The following is a 13674-nucleotide window of genomic DNA, read 5'->3' on the forward strand; positions in this document are numbered from 1 at the left end:
CCACACAGAAAGGACCCGCGGACTGCACCACCTGGGGATCGAACAATCGGGTAATTGGATATGCCTAAATTGGGAGGAAAATTGGGGGAAGATGCAGAAAATAAAGAAATATTTAGTATTTAATATTAAGAGATTTATTGTCGGCTGTATACGTTTCTATCTGCTGATATGATCACTTATGTACATTTTAATCTCCTGTATATCGATCAGTCTCAAATCGCCCTGATAAGGTGATAGGCTATTATATTTTGGGAGTGTAAAACCCTTCAGACGATGTAAAAACGATGTAAAAACTTCTTGTTTCTCGGTCGTCTCTCACCCAGTCCCACTTACACAGAGGATGAGAAGAGAGCTGAAACCTTCGAGTGCGACGTTTGTTTTCTGTATATCCGGGTTTGCAGGTTACTGTTCTCAGGTTTTCCCAGAGGTTCAGATCAGGACCCACATCTGTACAAACCGCATCTGTACACACCACATCTGTACACACCACGGACACAGCTGGACAACTGGAGTCCCGATTATGAGCACCTAAGCAACAGGCGAAGCACAACCCTGACTGATGGATTTCTTTATTTCAGAGCACTTGAACATTATGTGCTGGGAAACAGAAGGTTGCGAGTTCAAATCCCAGGACTTCCCAGAGCTGGAAACTGCTTTTATTAATGTTGGGAAGAAACTGGAGCAGATTTCTTTGTGCGGAACATTAAGACTAGGACTTGCAGCTTGCTGATAGACATGATGAGGTTCAGTAATCCTGCTTTTTAAGGACGTGTGGAGGTTCAAATCCCGAACGAGGTGAAACCCCTTGATCTAAACGCCGGCTGTAAATTGCATGTACATATTTTGTGCTTGTACAGTGGATCAGTGCTGTGATTATTTTTGTTTCTTGATAATGAATGACGGTAATAAAAGAATGCAATACGTTCTTACGCTGATTAATCACGTCCACCTGATTAAATTCATTTTTACCACAGATTTATCCTGGTCAGGGTCACAATGGGTCCACAATGCAGTAACACACCCAGGACAGGGCTTGTGTAACTCACTGCTGCTCACCGATCAGCCATACCATTAAAACCACCTCCTCGTTTCTACACTCACTGTCCATTTTATCAGCTCCACTTATCATATAGAAGCACTTCGTAGTTCTACAATTACTGACTGTAGTCCATCTGTTTCTCTGCATGCTTTGTTAGCCCCCCTTCATGCTGTTCAGCACTGCAGTGACACTGACATGGTGGTGGTGTGTTAGTGTGTGTTGTGCTGGTATGAGTGGATCAGACACAGCAGCGCTGCTGGAGCTTTTAAACACCTCACTGTCACTGCTGGACTGAGAATCATCCACCAACCAAATATATCCAGCCAACAGCGCCCCGTGGGCGGCGTCCTGTGACCACTGATGAAGGTCTAGAAGATGACCGACTCAAACAGCAGCAATAGATGAGCGATCGTCTCTTGACTTTACATCTACAAGGTGGACCGACTAGGAAGGAGTGTCTAATAGAGTGGACAGTGAGTGGACACGGTGTTTTAAAACTCCAGTAGCGCTGCTGTGTCTGATCCACTCATACCAGCACAACACACACTAACACACCACCACCATGTCAGTGTCACTGCAGTGCTGAGAATCATCCACCACCTAAATAATACCTGCTCTGTGGTGGTCCTGACCATTGAAGAACAGGGTGAAAGGGGGTAACAAAGCATGTAGAGAAACAGATCGACTACAGTCAGTAATTGTAGAACTACAAAGTGCTTCTATATGGTAAGTGTAGAAACAAGGAGGTGGTTTTAATGTTATGGCTGATCGGTGTATATAATCATTTGTACGTCTGTTACAGAGTGTGCCTGTGCAGGGTGCATGGGTGGAAAAGGGTTCCCCTAAGGGCTGTGTGCAGGTCGGATGAGGCGTGAGCAGCGATATACCCACAATGTACCCACCTCAACTGCAATCAGGGATCCACCAGCAGAGGAAGATAAATTGATTACAATAAATTGGAAGCAAATGCATAAGATGAGAACTTTAAATCTTCATTGATCAGAACTTTGTGACACACACACACATTAAGTTCAACATATACATTATATTTCTTGAACACCGAATGTACACAACACATGGTAACACACACAGGTACCGTGATGTGGAACCGTTCAACACAAAGGTAAAAGACACCAGCGTCCTCACACGGCTAAATATCTACTACCGAATTATAAACTGCACGCGATTGACCACAGTGCATCGACGACAGCGGAATGATCATCATACGAATAGATACACCAATCACTTCTGCTATATGGATCCGACCCGTCCGGTCAGAAATACAGTCTGATCTTTAGAAAACACAAAAAAACCTGTGAGGATGGCGGGGAGGGACGCGATCCCACGCCGTACCGGGGAGCAGCCGAACCTCTCGATTAAAACCAGCATGCACCGGGGGGAATATACAGAGAGAATAAAAGGGGACACGAAGGGCGAGATACTGCGGGAAAAATAGATACTGAAGCGAGCGAGACGTCGTGGTGATTCTTCACAAGGACAGGAAGTGAGATCTGAGATGGGCGGGGCGGGGCGGGGCAGGGCGAGAACTATTTGAAGTCGAGCAGGTTGCAGTCGATTTTGTAGTAGACGTAGGGGTAGTACTCCTGCTGGCTCAGGTTCAGTCCTGGAATGTCCATAGCAGATTGCTACAAAGAGGAACAGAAGGAAATGAGGTCAGAAATATAATAACAGATCAGTCGGGAACTGAAATGCAATGCTAGACAGACTATTCACCAAAAAGCACATGGTCCAGACAGGCGTGTGTGTGAGACTCACGTCGATGATGGCGGCGGCGCTGCTGTCCAGATGTTTATAGAGCTCGTTCAGCACCTCCCTCAGCTTCTTCATGTTCTTCTTGTTGGGCTGCAGCAGCATGGCCTGGAAGTTCACGGGTAAGCCGTACCTGCACAGAACAGAACCCACGCGTGTCAGCAAAAGTCACGTAGCCTCTTATTAATTCTGAAATCTGGGGGTTGCCAGGTCTCCAAATTTCCTGCTGAGCAGCCGTACTTTGCATTTTTATTATAAGCTTATTTATTATATTCTTATTATAATTCTTAGTAATAAGAATAAGCCTTTTATGGAGCTTGTGAGAGAAATATCTGGCAACCCTAATCCTACCTGCACACTATTTGATGATGCAAATTTTAAGAACAGGAGATATAGAAATAAAAACCCTAATTAATTACACACTTTTATATAGGGCGGCTAGTTCTGAATACAGTCGGGTTTATCCTGATCAGACTGTTAACCATTATCAGATAGTTCTGGGTCGAGCGCCTTCACTTATAAACTATTCAGCGTGAGCTGATGTTTCTACGACACGGCGCAGTTAGTCGGAGGTACCAGGTGAAATTTGATGAGCTGATGAGCTGCAGCTTCAGTAATTTGTACATTATTGTATAGCAGAACGTACCTTAGGAATAATGTGAGGAACATCGTACCTTAATACAGACTCGACAAACACTTGCAGAGCTTTAATGTGGATCCAAGCGATGAAAGCCTCGCTGAAGTTCACTTTCAGCCATCGCACCAGCGGACCCTGCACAAACCCAACATGCAGTTAACGGGATGCATATATACTGTATATACTGTATGTATATCTATATGCATGTGTGTATGTCTGTATGTGTGTATGCTTATATCTATTTATGTATCTGTAATGTATACATCTATAATTTATCTATTGATCTATCTGTCTGTCCGTCTGTCTACCTATCTGTATATCTATCTATCTGTCTGTCTGTCTGTCTGTCTGTCAGTTTGTCTATCTATCTGTCTGTCTGTCTGTCTGTCTGTCTGTCTGTCTGTCTGTCTATCTATCTATCTATCTATCTATCTATCTATCTATCTATCTATCTATCTATCTATCTGTCGGCATGAACAAAACAAGTCTTCATCTCCTGACCTGAGCGTTTGTGATAATCATATACAGAACATTAGTACATGTAAGCAACAACCCTGAGCTTTATTCATATTCATATGAGCTCTGTTTCAGTAGCAACACTGTCCATCATTTGCAATGTCGTACAGACTATAAAGATCTGATAAATCAGGGGTGTAGAACAGGAGAACGTAGATATAAAAAAGAAAGAGAAATAAATAAAACCCTACAAACTGCTTCTTCTTATCAGTAGAAAGCCTGTTCATCTCCTCCTTATCCGCCTTCATCTCCTCCTCGTTGTACTGGAAGTCTCGCACAGTAAACCTGCAGACAGTGTAAAACGACACATCTGAGGGTGAAACGTCACCCCACAACCCAACAAAAACTGGCGCTCGGTGGCGCACTGGTCTAACGTGCCTGCCCATCACTGCTGAGATCTCGAGCGCTAGGGTTCGAGACCCAGCTTTGCTTCGGGCAGGTCGGGTGCCTTCACAGGCATGACTGGCTTTGCCATTGGATAGTTGCACGGCCCCAGTGGGCATAGGGGAACGGTCATGCCGAAAGCATGTGAATTTCTTTATATATATATTTATTACACCTGTAAGCAACTGTTGTGGCTGAAACACATAAATTCAATAATTTGAATGTGCGTCCTAATACTTTTGTCTATAAAGTGTATAGACAAATGATGGTTTACAGTACAGCGATGTACATACTGTAATCACATAGCGTGTCTGTTATACCTTGTAAGCACAGACACCCTCCCTACAAATGTCGATCAATTGTAAATAATAATAATAATAATAATGATGAGGTTAATGAGAGCAAAAGTAAAAGTTTTAACCCACTTGTTTTCTCTGGCTTGGAGTCTGAAGTCGTCGATGGCTTTACGGAACAGCGTAACACTGAACAGGCCGCTGTCCTGATCCTCAAACAGCAAACTGTAGGAAATAAAATGTTCAGTATTAGTCCGAACCTGTCCCAGCATCCTGCACTCTGGTCACATAGTGCACCTCTGAGTTGGCTTACTTTGTGGAGCGCGGCACCACCATCTCAGCCAGAGTCTCGTACGTCTTCTGCCAGTCTGCGTAGTTCGTCCTGGTGAGGAGACAAATCTACTGTCAGCAGTCAATGCAACGAACTTTACTTTACATAAATGTGCGTACTGGACGTACTTTGGAACCACCACCAGCAGAGTGATGAGGTACTCCGACTCGAGAACAAAATCCTCTTTCTTCACGATGTCGGCCAGGCTCCGGGTCAGCAGGCTCCCACTGGAGATACACGTTTACATTTACAATTGCAGCATACAGCAATTACAATTACTACCGCACAAAATGCAATAAAACACCGGCTGTATGTTTCTATACCGTTCCTACTCAGCACAGCACCATGGAAAAGATTGCAATGTGCTGTGTCCTAAATCACATACTACAGTACTAAAAGTCATAGCTCCTTTGATGGCCAATTATTGTTTGACATGCCAACTGGGATGCAATCCCTTCTCTCAAGTCTGATTATCCAGCCCTGGAAAAGAACCCCAGCACGGCTTTCTGATTGCTCGCAGTACCATTGTCTACCAGCGGGGTCTCCAATTTAGATCTTGATTTTAGTCCCTATGTGTGAGCCATGTGGGTCCCCCTGACATGCGGATAGGGATATTTATCTAATCCCTCTCCTGGCTCAATTTTATTCGTACTGTAGAATGAATCAGGGTTGCAAATATTTGAGGATCACAGGCCAGAAGCTGAGAACCTGTGGTTGTTAGTTTGAATACATAAATAGGGCTGCAACTAAGATCAAGGTCATGGTGGGTCCGGTTCCACCGGGAAATACATGGTGCATAACAGGAACATCCTGTAGAGGGCGCCAACCCATCAAAGGGCTTCGACCTTTCCCCTAACAGACACAGGCTATTTTGTCAGCTGGCCTATAGCACCGCTTACATTCTAACTCAGATGAGCAACAAAGAAGTCCCATCACCTTTTCTGGTCTAAATAAAATTGTAATAGAGCACAAATTGGATCAGATCCGTATGTACCAGGTTGGAAACATCACCTTGAATTTCTTTTACACACTTAAGCGCCTTTTCAATCCAGCAAACAGTGTAAAAACTTAACGCAGTTGCAGCTAAGACCCACTGAACATAAACGTCATGTCAGGTTTGTTCTCAGTGCCTTCAGAATACGTACGCATTTTTCCTCTCCAGGTTCTGTAAGTTCCCCTTCAGGTTGTTGTAGGCCGACGCTCGGGCCTTCAGGTCATTATCGATCTGCGTTACTTGCTGTTGGACAGCGGAGAGAGACGGAAAAACTCAGATTTAATGTGACAGGTCAAAATGTTCTGGGGAAAAATATTTGTAAAAACTGAGACTTGCCTTGGATATGATTTCAGATATGTTCTTCAGGGATTGCTTGATGGGGTACTTGGCCATGTCCCACTGGAACCGTGTGATGTAAGTAATCAGATCCACTAAAACCAGCAAAAAAGAAAATGTTCACTGGGGAAACACACACAATGTAAACATTTTTCCTGAACGTGTGTGTGTGTGTGTGTGTTGAGCTCACCCCCGTTAGCCAGGAGGTTCTCCTGAACTTTATCTCGACTGTCCTCCAGAACGTCGGCCATGTAATGAGCCACCTTCTTCACCACACTGCAATCCGTAACAAACACACGTTATCCAAAACGCACAGTGGGAATCCACCTAGGAGTGAACAACCTGCTGAAATTCATTTGAGTGATCAATAAAGATTCAATCAGGGGGTCGAAAACATTAGGGGAAAAAATGGTACAGAAGTGCGGACACCTCCAGCCTCAGCTCAGGTCTGTTATGACTCCTAAATATGAATGAAATGGGTTGCAGATCAGGAACTGGTGCTAATGAAGAGAACCAGGAGTGCCGTCACGGCCCCCAAACTGTGTTGTGTTCCAGTATGAAGGTAGAAATTCCATGTTCAGCTAAAGCATTACCGCTGAAGCCAGTTATCAAGTTGGGTGGAGGGTAAGTTGCTTCTTATCCTTTATTCTTTAGCCCCACGTTTGCCAAGTTGCCACTATTGGACCCTTGAGCCAAGGCCCTTCACCCTAAAATGTTTGGATTGTATAGTCATGATTATAAGCCAAATTTGGATAAAAAGCCTTTGCTAAATGCAGTAAGTGTCCATTTATTACGCAATGAAATCACCAAAGTTTGACAAATCAGAAGTTAAAACCCCCGCCTGAGAATTTTCTGACTCCACGCCATTTATTGAAGATCAGAAGCGAGTACAAAGCCGGAGTCTGATGGACTCGTAAATCTCCAAACCCTTGATCGTCTAGATGTTTAAAATTAGAATCTAGCAGCCGTAAGTCATGGGGTTTAAATATGACTGAGGGAAAAGATGCCGGTGTGTCAGCAAGCTGTTAACAGTTAATTTTAGGCAGTCACGGCGGGCATCGCACCACCGAGCGAGATTCCTCAGCAAACTAAACAAGCAGGCAAGATGAAAGAAAGCCTTGGTGCTGGAACCTTCACCAGCGACACCGGCGTTCACACAACACAGACAGAAGTGACCAGAACGAGACTGAAAACGTCTGTCCCGAGAATCCCAGATCAAAGGGGGGTGATGGTGCACTGTGATGTTTACCTGGACACACACACACACACACACACACTCACCTCTCCACAAAAGAGTCCAGCTTCGCCAGCTCGTCTGAGAGTCCCACCAAAACATCTAACGTCCCGACCTGCAGACAGACAGACAGACAGACAGACAGACACGAGCTTTGATCAGAGAGCGGCACGATTGAGTTAAGAAAACGCAGCCAGGCTGTGTTTGATCAAGCAGCGCTTCACTGGCGCCAGCTAAGTTCTCGCCCCGCCGGGCGTAGACAAACCGATGAGGAGTGCACGCCGCCGTTCGTAGCCGAGGGGGCGCCGTGGGCACTAAATCTAATCTCAATCCTAAAAGGACTTGAGCTTGCAGTGTGCATGCTGTATAGGCTGAAATATGATGCAAACTCCAGCCCCGTTCCTAATTTTACAAACTTTACCCTAATTGAATCAGATCCAAAATGGATTTTTCACTTTTAGGTAAAATGGCAAGGGGTTGGTTATATACACAAAAATAAGTCTTAAGTCAGAGGACTGCAAGACAATGTGCTTTTCTGTGTGTGTGTGTGTGTGTGTGTGTGTGTGTGTGTGTGTGTGTGTGTGTGTGTGTGTGTGTAAAATGAGACAGTAAAATGAACATATGATCATGTGCTCACACAAGAGGAACTTAAGAGATTCACAGTTTGCTTAAATAGAGAAGTCCTGGATTTCCTCAGGCAGGAAATCATCCATCCAGCAGTCAGAACATTCATCACCCAAACCAACAGCAACCGTTTTTCCCCAACCCAATAATATAAATGTAAATACTGCGTGATTATAATGAGTGGATGTTAAAATAAACATAAAGAGAGTCATACCTTGAGGTCAGGGATGTTAAACTTGTTGTTAGTGGAGAGGTTGTTGGTGCGAGTGGTGGTCACCATCAGCTTGTCCCACGTCTGCTGGCAGGTCTTCTCTCCGGGGGCCGAGATCAACCAGAACTCCGTCATGGCTGCACGATACGGGCTAAAAGAACGACAGGATCTTAGATCTTGCATTGATCACGCGGGTTTAAAATCGGTACACTGGTTTGTATATCGTGTCTAAGCTGTGTTTGAAATCACATGCGTCCTAAAACTGTCCAAAAACAGAAAGAATGAAGGCAAACAGTGGCTTTGTTGTACTCTTGAGGTTTAGTTTGAGCAGTGCTGGGTCAGTGATTAAGGTAATGGGCAATTAATCAAGGGGTCAAAGATTAGATACAAGACCCACCATCACTGCCACTGTGGGGTCCCTTAAACAGACCCTTATTTGTCAAATACCTAAATCAATGGTTCACAACCTTTTTAAACCATTTTCAACATGTATGTCTGATTAAATCCCATTTAATGATTTTACAATGCAGGGCAGTTGTAGCCTTGAGGTTAAAGTACTGGACTAGAAATTGAAAGGTTGCTGCTTCAAGCCCCACCACTGCCAGGTTGCCACTGTTGGGCCCTTGAGCAAGGCCCTTAAACCTTAATTGCTTAGACTATATACTGTCACAGCACTGCTTTGGATTAAAACGTCTGCTTAATGCCAAAAATGTAAATATAAATATACAATGACTTTGGCATCGTCATACTTTCTGCAGTTTAACGGTTAGAGACGCTAGGGCTGGGGCTGTGTCCCGCATTGCTCCATGATCCCTACCTAGCGCACTACATAGTGCGTATGGTCAGTTTTTAACAGAGTAGCTTGTAGTGCACTATGTTTAACCCAACAGCGCCGTTTGGGATTGAGCCAACGAAAATCACATGACACACTGAAGCCCATACATTATGCACAGCACGGTCAAAACAAGACAATTCGGTATTAAAAGTGATACGTTTTATATATCAATATTACGTATAATATTCAAATAAAACTATAATATGTGATATTAAATGTAACGATGAGAGACTGAGGAGATTTGACGGTTAGGGACGGACTCACGGTCAGTTGCAGCTCATCTGTGAGCCACGATTCATTCCCGCTATCGCTTGTTTTGTTTAAATTCAGATAAATTAATTAGAATTAAAATGTAGTATTATATAACATGATATAAATGTGATGTGTAGATATAAATACATATAGAAACATGTAAAAGAGCCCCCGGTTGTAGAGGTGAGGAAGCTAACATGGCTAATCCAGCTGACACAACGTTAAGCCGCAGCCAGAGAGCTCAGCGTAAATAAATAACATTAAATATAAATGACTTACCGATATTAAGCGACAGGGCGATGAAAATAATCAGATAAGCATCAAATATCGCGATACTATAAGGGAATAATAATATAAATGGTAAATATTAGAAATGGATGAGCATAGTGGGAGAGCTGTGATGTTTCTACAGCGCGTCACACTCAGCTGATCTGCAGCAAGTGGGGAACTGATCCCACAGCACAGCGCCTCTCCTGTACTGGGTAATATACTGCTAATACATTCATTCATTCATTCATCCATCTATCTATCCATCCATCCATCCATTCATCCATCCATCCATCCATTCTACCTCTCCTGTACTGGGTAATATACTGCTAATACATTCATTCATTCATTCATTCATCCATCTATCTATCCATCCATCCATCCACTCATTCATCCATCCATCCATTCTACCTCTCCTGTACTGGGTAATATACTGCTAATACATTCATTCATTCATTCATCCATCTATCTATCCATCCATCCATCCATTCATCCATCCATCCATCCATTCTACCTCTCCTGTACTGGGTAATATACTGCTAATACATTCATTCATTCATTCATTCATCCATCTATCTATCCATCCATCCATCCACTCATTCATCCATCCATCCATTCTACCTCTCCTGTACTGGGTAATATACTGCTAATACATTCATTCATTCATTCATCCATCTATCTATCCATCCATCCATCCACTCATTCATCCATCCATCCATTCTACCTCTCCTGTACTGGATAACACACTGCTAACACAGTCATTCATTCATTCATCCATCCATCCACTCATTCATCTATCTATCTATCTATCTATCTATCTATCTATCTATCTATCTATCTATCTATCTATCTATCTATCTATCTATCCGTTCATCCATCCATTCATTCATCCATTCATCCATCCACTCATTCATTCATCTATCTATCTATCTATCTATCTATCTATCTATCTATCTATCTATCTATCTATCTATCTATCCATTCATCCATCCATTCATTCATTCATCCATTCATCCATCCATTCATAGTGAGGAACTGAACCCACAGCACAGCGCCTCTCCTGTACTGGATAATATACTGCTAATTCATCCATTCATCCATCCATCCATTCATTCATCCATTCATTCATCCATCCATTCATTCATCCACTCATCCATCCATTCATCCATCCATTCATTCATTCATCCATTCATCCATCCATTCATAGTGAGGAACTGAACCCACAGCACAGCGCCTCTCCTGTACTGGATAATATACTGCTAATTCATCCATTCATCCATCCATCCATTCATTCATCCATTCATTCATCCATCCATTCATTCATCCACTCATCCATCCATTCATCCATCCATTCATTCATCCATCCATTCATCCATCCATTCATTCATCCACTCATCCACTCATTCATTCATCCATCCATCCATCCATCCATCCAACCTCTCCTGTACTGGATAATACACTGCTAACACAGTCATTCATTCATTCATCCATCCAACCTCTCCTGTACTGGATAATACACTGCTTACACAATCATTCATTCATTCATCCATCCAAACTCTCCTGTACGGGATAATACACTGCTAATACAGTCATTAATTCATTCATCCATCCATCCATTCATTCATTCATCCATCCAACCTCTCCTGTACTGGATAACACACTGCTAACAAAGCCATTCATTCATTCATTCAGCCATCCATCCACTCATTCATTCATCTATCTATCTATCTATCCATTCATCCATCCATTCATCTATTCATTCATTCATCCATTCATCCATCCATTCATAGTGAGGAACTGAACCCACAGCACAGCGCCTCTCCTGTACTGGATAATATACTGCTAATTCATCCATTCATCCATCCATCCATCCATTCATTCATCCACTCATCCATCCATTCATCTATCCATTCATTCATCCATCCACTTATCCATCCATTCATCCATCCATTCATTCATCCACTCATCCACTCATTCATTCATCCATCCATCCATCCATCCAACCTCTCCTGTACTGGATAATACACTGCTAACACATTCATTCATTCATTCATCCATCCAACCTCTCCTGTACTGGATAATACACTGCTAACACATTCATTCATTCATTCATCCATCCAACCTCTCCTGTACTGGATAATACACTGCTAACACAATCATTCATTCATTCATTCATTCATCCATCCAAACTCTCCTGTACGGGATAATACACTGCTAATACAGTCATTCATTCATTCATCCATCCATCCATCCATTCATTCATCCATCCATCCAACCTCTCCTGTACTGGATAACACACTGCAAACAAAGTCATTCATTCATTCAGCCATCCATCAACTCATTCATTCATCTATCTATCTATCCATTCATCCATCCATTCATCTATTCATTCATTCATCCATTCATTCATCCATTCATCCATCCATTCATTCATTCATCCATCCATTCATAGTGAGGAACTGAACCCACAGCACAGCGCCTCTCCTGTACTGGATAATATACTGCTAATTCATCCATTCATTCATCCATCCATTCATTCATCCACTCATCCATCCATTCATCCATCCATTCATTTATCCATCCACTTATCCATCCATTCATCCATCCATTCATTCATCCACTCATTCATTCATCCATCCATCCATCCAACCTCTCCTGTACTGGATAACACACTGCTAACAAAGTAATTAATTCAGCCATCCATTCATTCACTCATCTATTCATTCATTCATCCATCCATCCATTCAACCATCTATTCATCCATCCAAGTAGGGAACTGAACTCACAACACAGCGCCTCTCCTGTACTGGATAACACACTGCTAATACAGTCATTCATTCATTCATTCACTTATCCATCCATACATACATCTTCCTCCTGATCATGTTCGTGGCGAGTCTGGCACCACCCAGAAACTCCAGCCGCAACAAACTCTGTGCGCAGTTTACCCCAAGGCACCGTACCCCTACCCATTCACCCATTTACCCACACCCAGGGGGTTTTGGAGTGATTGGAAGGAAAGAAACCAAAAGGAGAACATACAAAATTCTATCTATCTATCTATCTATCTATCTATCTATCTATCTATCTATCTATCTATCTATCTATCTATCTATCTATCCGTTCATCCATCCATTCATTCATTCATCCATTCATCCATCCACTCATTCTATCTATCTATCTATCTATCTATCTATCTATCTATCTATCTATCTATCTATCTATCTATCTATCTATCCATTCATCCATTCATTCATTCATCCATTCATCCATCCATTCATAGTGAGGAACTGAACCCACAGCACAGCGCCTCTCCTGTACTGGATAATATACTGCTAATTCATCCATTCATCCATCCATCCATTCATTCATCCATTCATTCATCCATCCATTCATTCATCCACTCATCCATCCATTCATCCATCCATTCATTCATCCATCCATTCATCCATCCATTCATTCATCCACTCATCCACTCATTCATTCATCCATCCATCCATCCATCCATCCATCCAACCTCTCCTGTACTGGATAATACACTGCTAACACAGTCATTCATTCATTCATCCATCCAACCTCTCCTGTACTGGATAATACACTGCTTACACAATCATTCATTCATTCATCCATCCAAACTCTCCTGTACGGGATAATACACTGCTAATACAGTCATTAATTCATTCATCCATCCATCCATTCATTCATTCATCCATCCAACCTCTCCTGTACTGGATAACACACTGCTAACAAAGCCATTCATTCATTCATTCAGCCATCCATCCACTCATTCATTCATCTATCTATCTATCCATTCATCCATCCATTCATCTATTCATTCATTCATCCATTCATCCATCCATTCATAGTGAGGAACTGAACCCACAGCACAGCGCCTCTCCTGTACTGGATAATATACTGCTAATTCATCCATTCATCCATCCATCCATCCAT

General features: G+C 42.7%; 1 protein-coding gene across 1 annotated transcript; it reads right to left on the minus strand.

Annotated features, from left to right (window-relative positions):
* Nucleotides 1-2010: 2010 nt before the first annotated feature.
* atp6v1c1a (ATPase H+ transporting V1 subunit C1a) lies at nt 2011-9883 on the minus strand. Its single transcript, XM_062985432.1, has 13 exons — nt 9736-9883; nt 8373-8520; nt 7582-7649; nt 6491-6576; nt 6301-6395; nt 6116-6207; nt 5099-5197; nt 4953-5021; nt 4772-4864; nt 4154-4247; nt 3484-3581; nt 2816-2942; nt 2011-2685 (listed from the first exon to the last, which is right to left on the minus strand). Exons 2-13 carry the CDS (start codon nt 8502-8504, stop codon nt 2587-2589), a joined length of 1152 nt encoding a protein of 383 aa, XP_062841502.1. The 5' UTR covers nt 8505-8520; nt 9736-9883; the 3' UTR covers nt 2011-2586.
* Between the last annotated feature and the right edge of the window lie 3791 nt (nt 9884-13674).

Source organism: Trichomycterus rosablanca, chromosome 23, assembly GCF_030014385.1.
Source record: "Trichomycterus rosablanca isolate fTriRos1 chromosome 23, fTriRos1.hap1, whole genome shotgun sequence".
Taxonomy (NCBI): domain Eukaryota; kingdom Metazoa; phylum Chordata; class Actinopteri; order Siluriformes; family Trichomycteridae; genus Trichomycterus; species Trichomycterus rosablanca.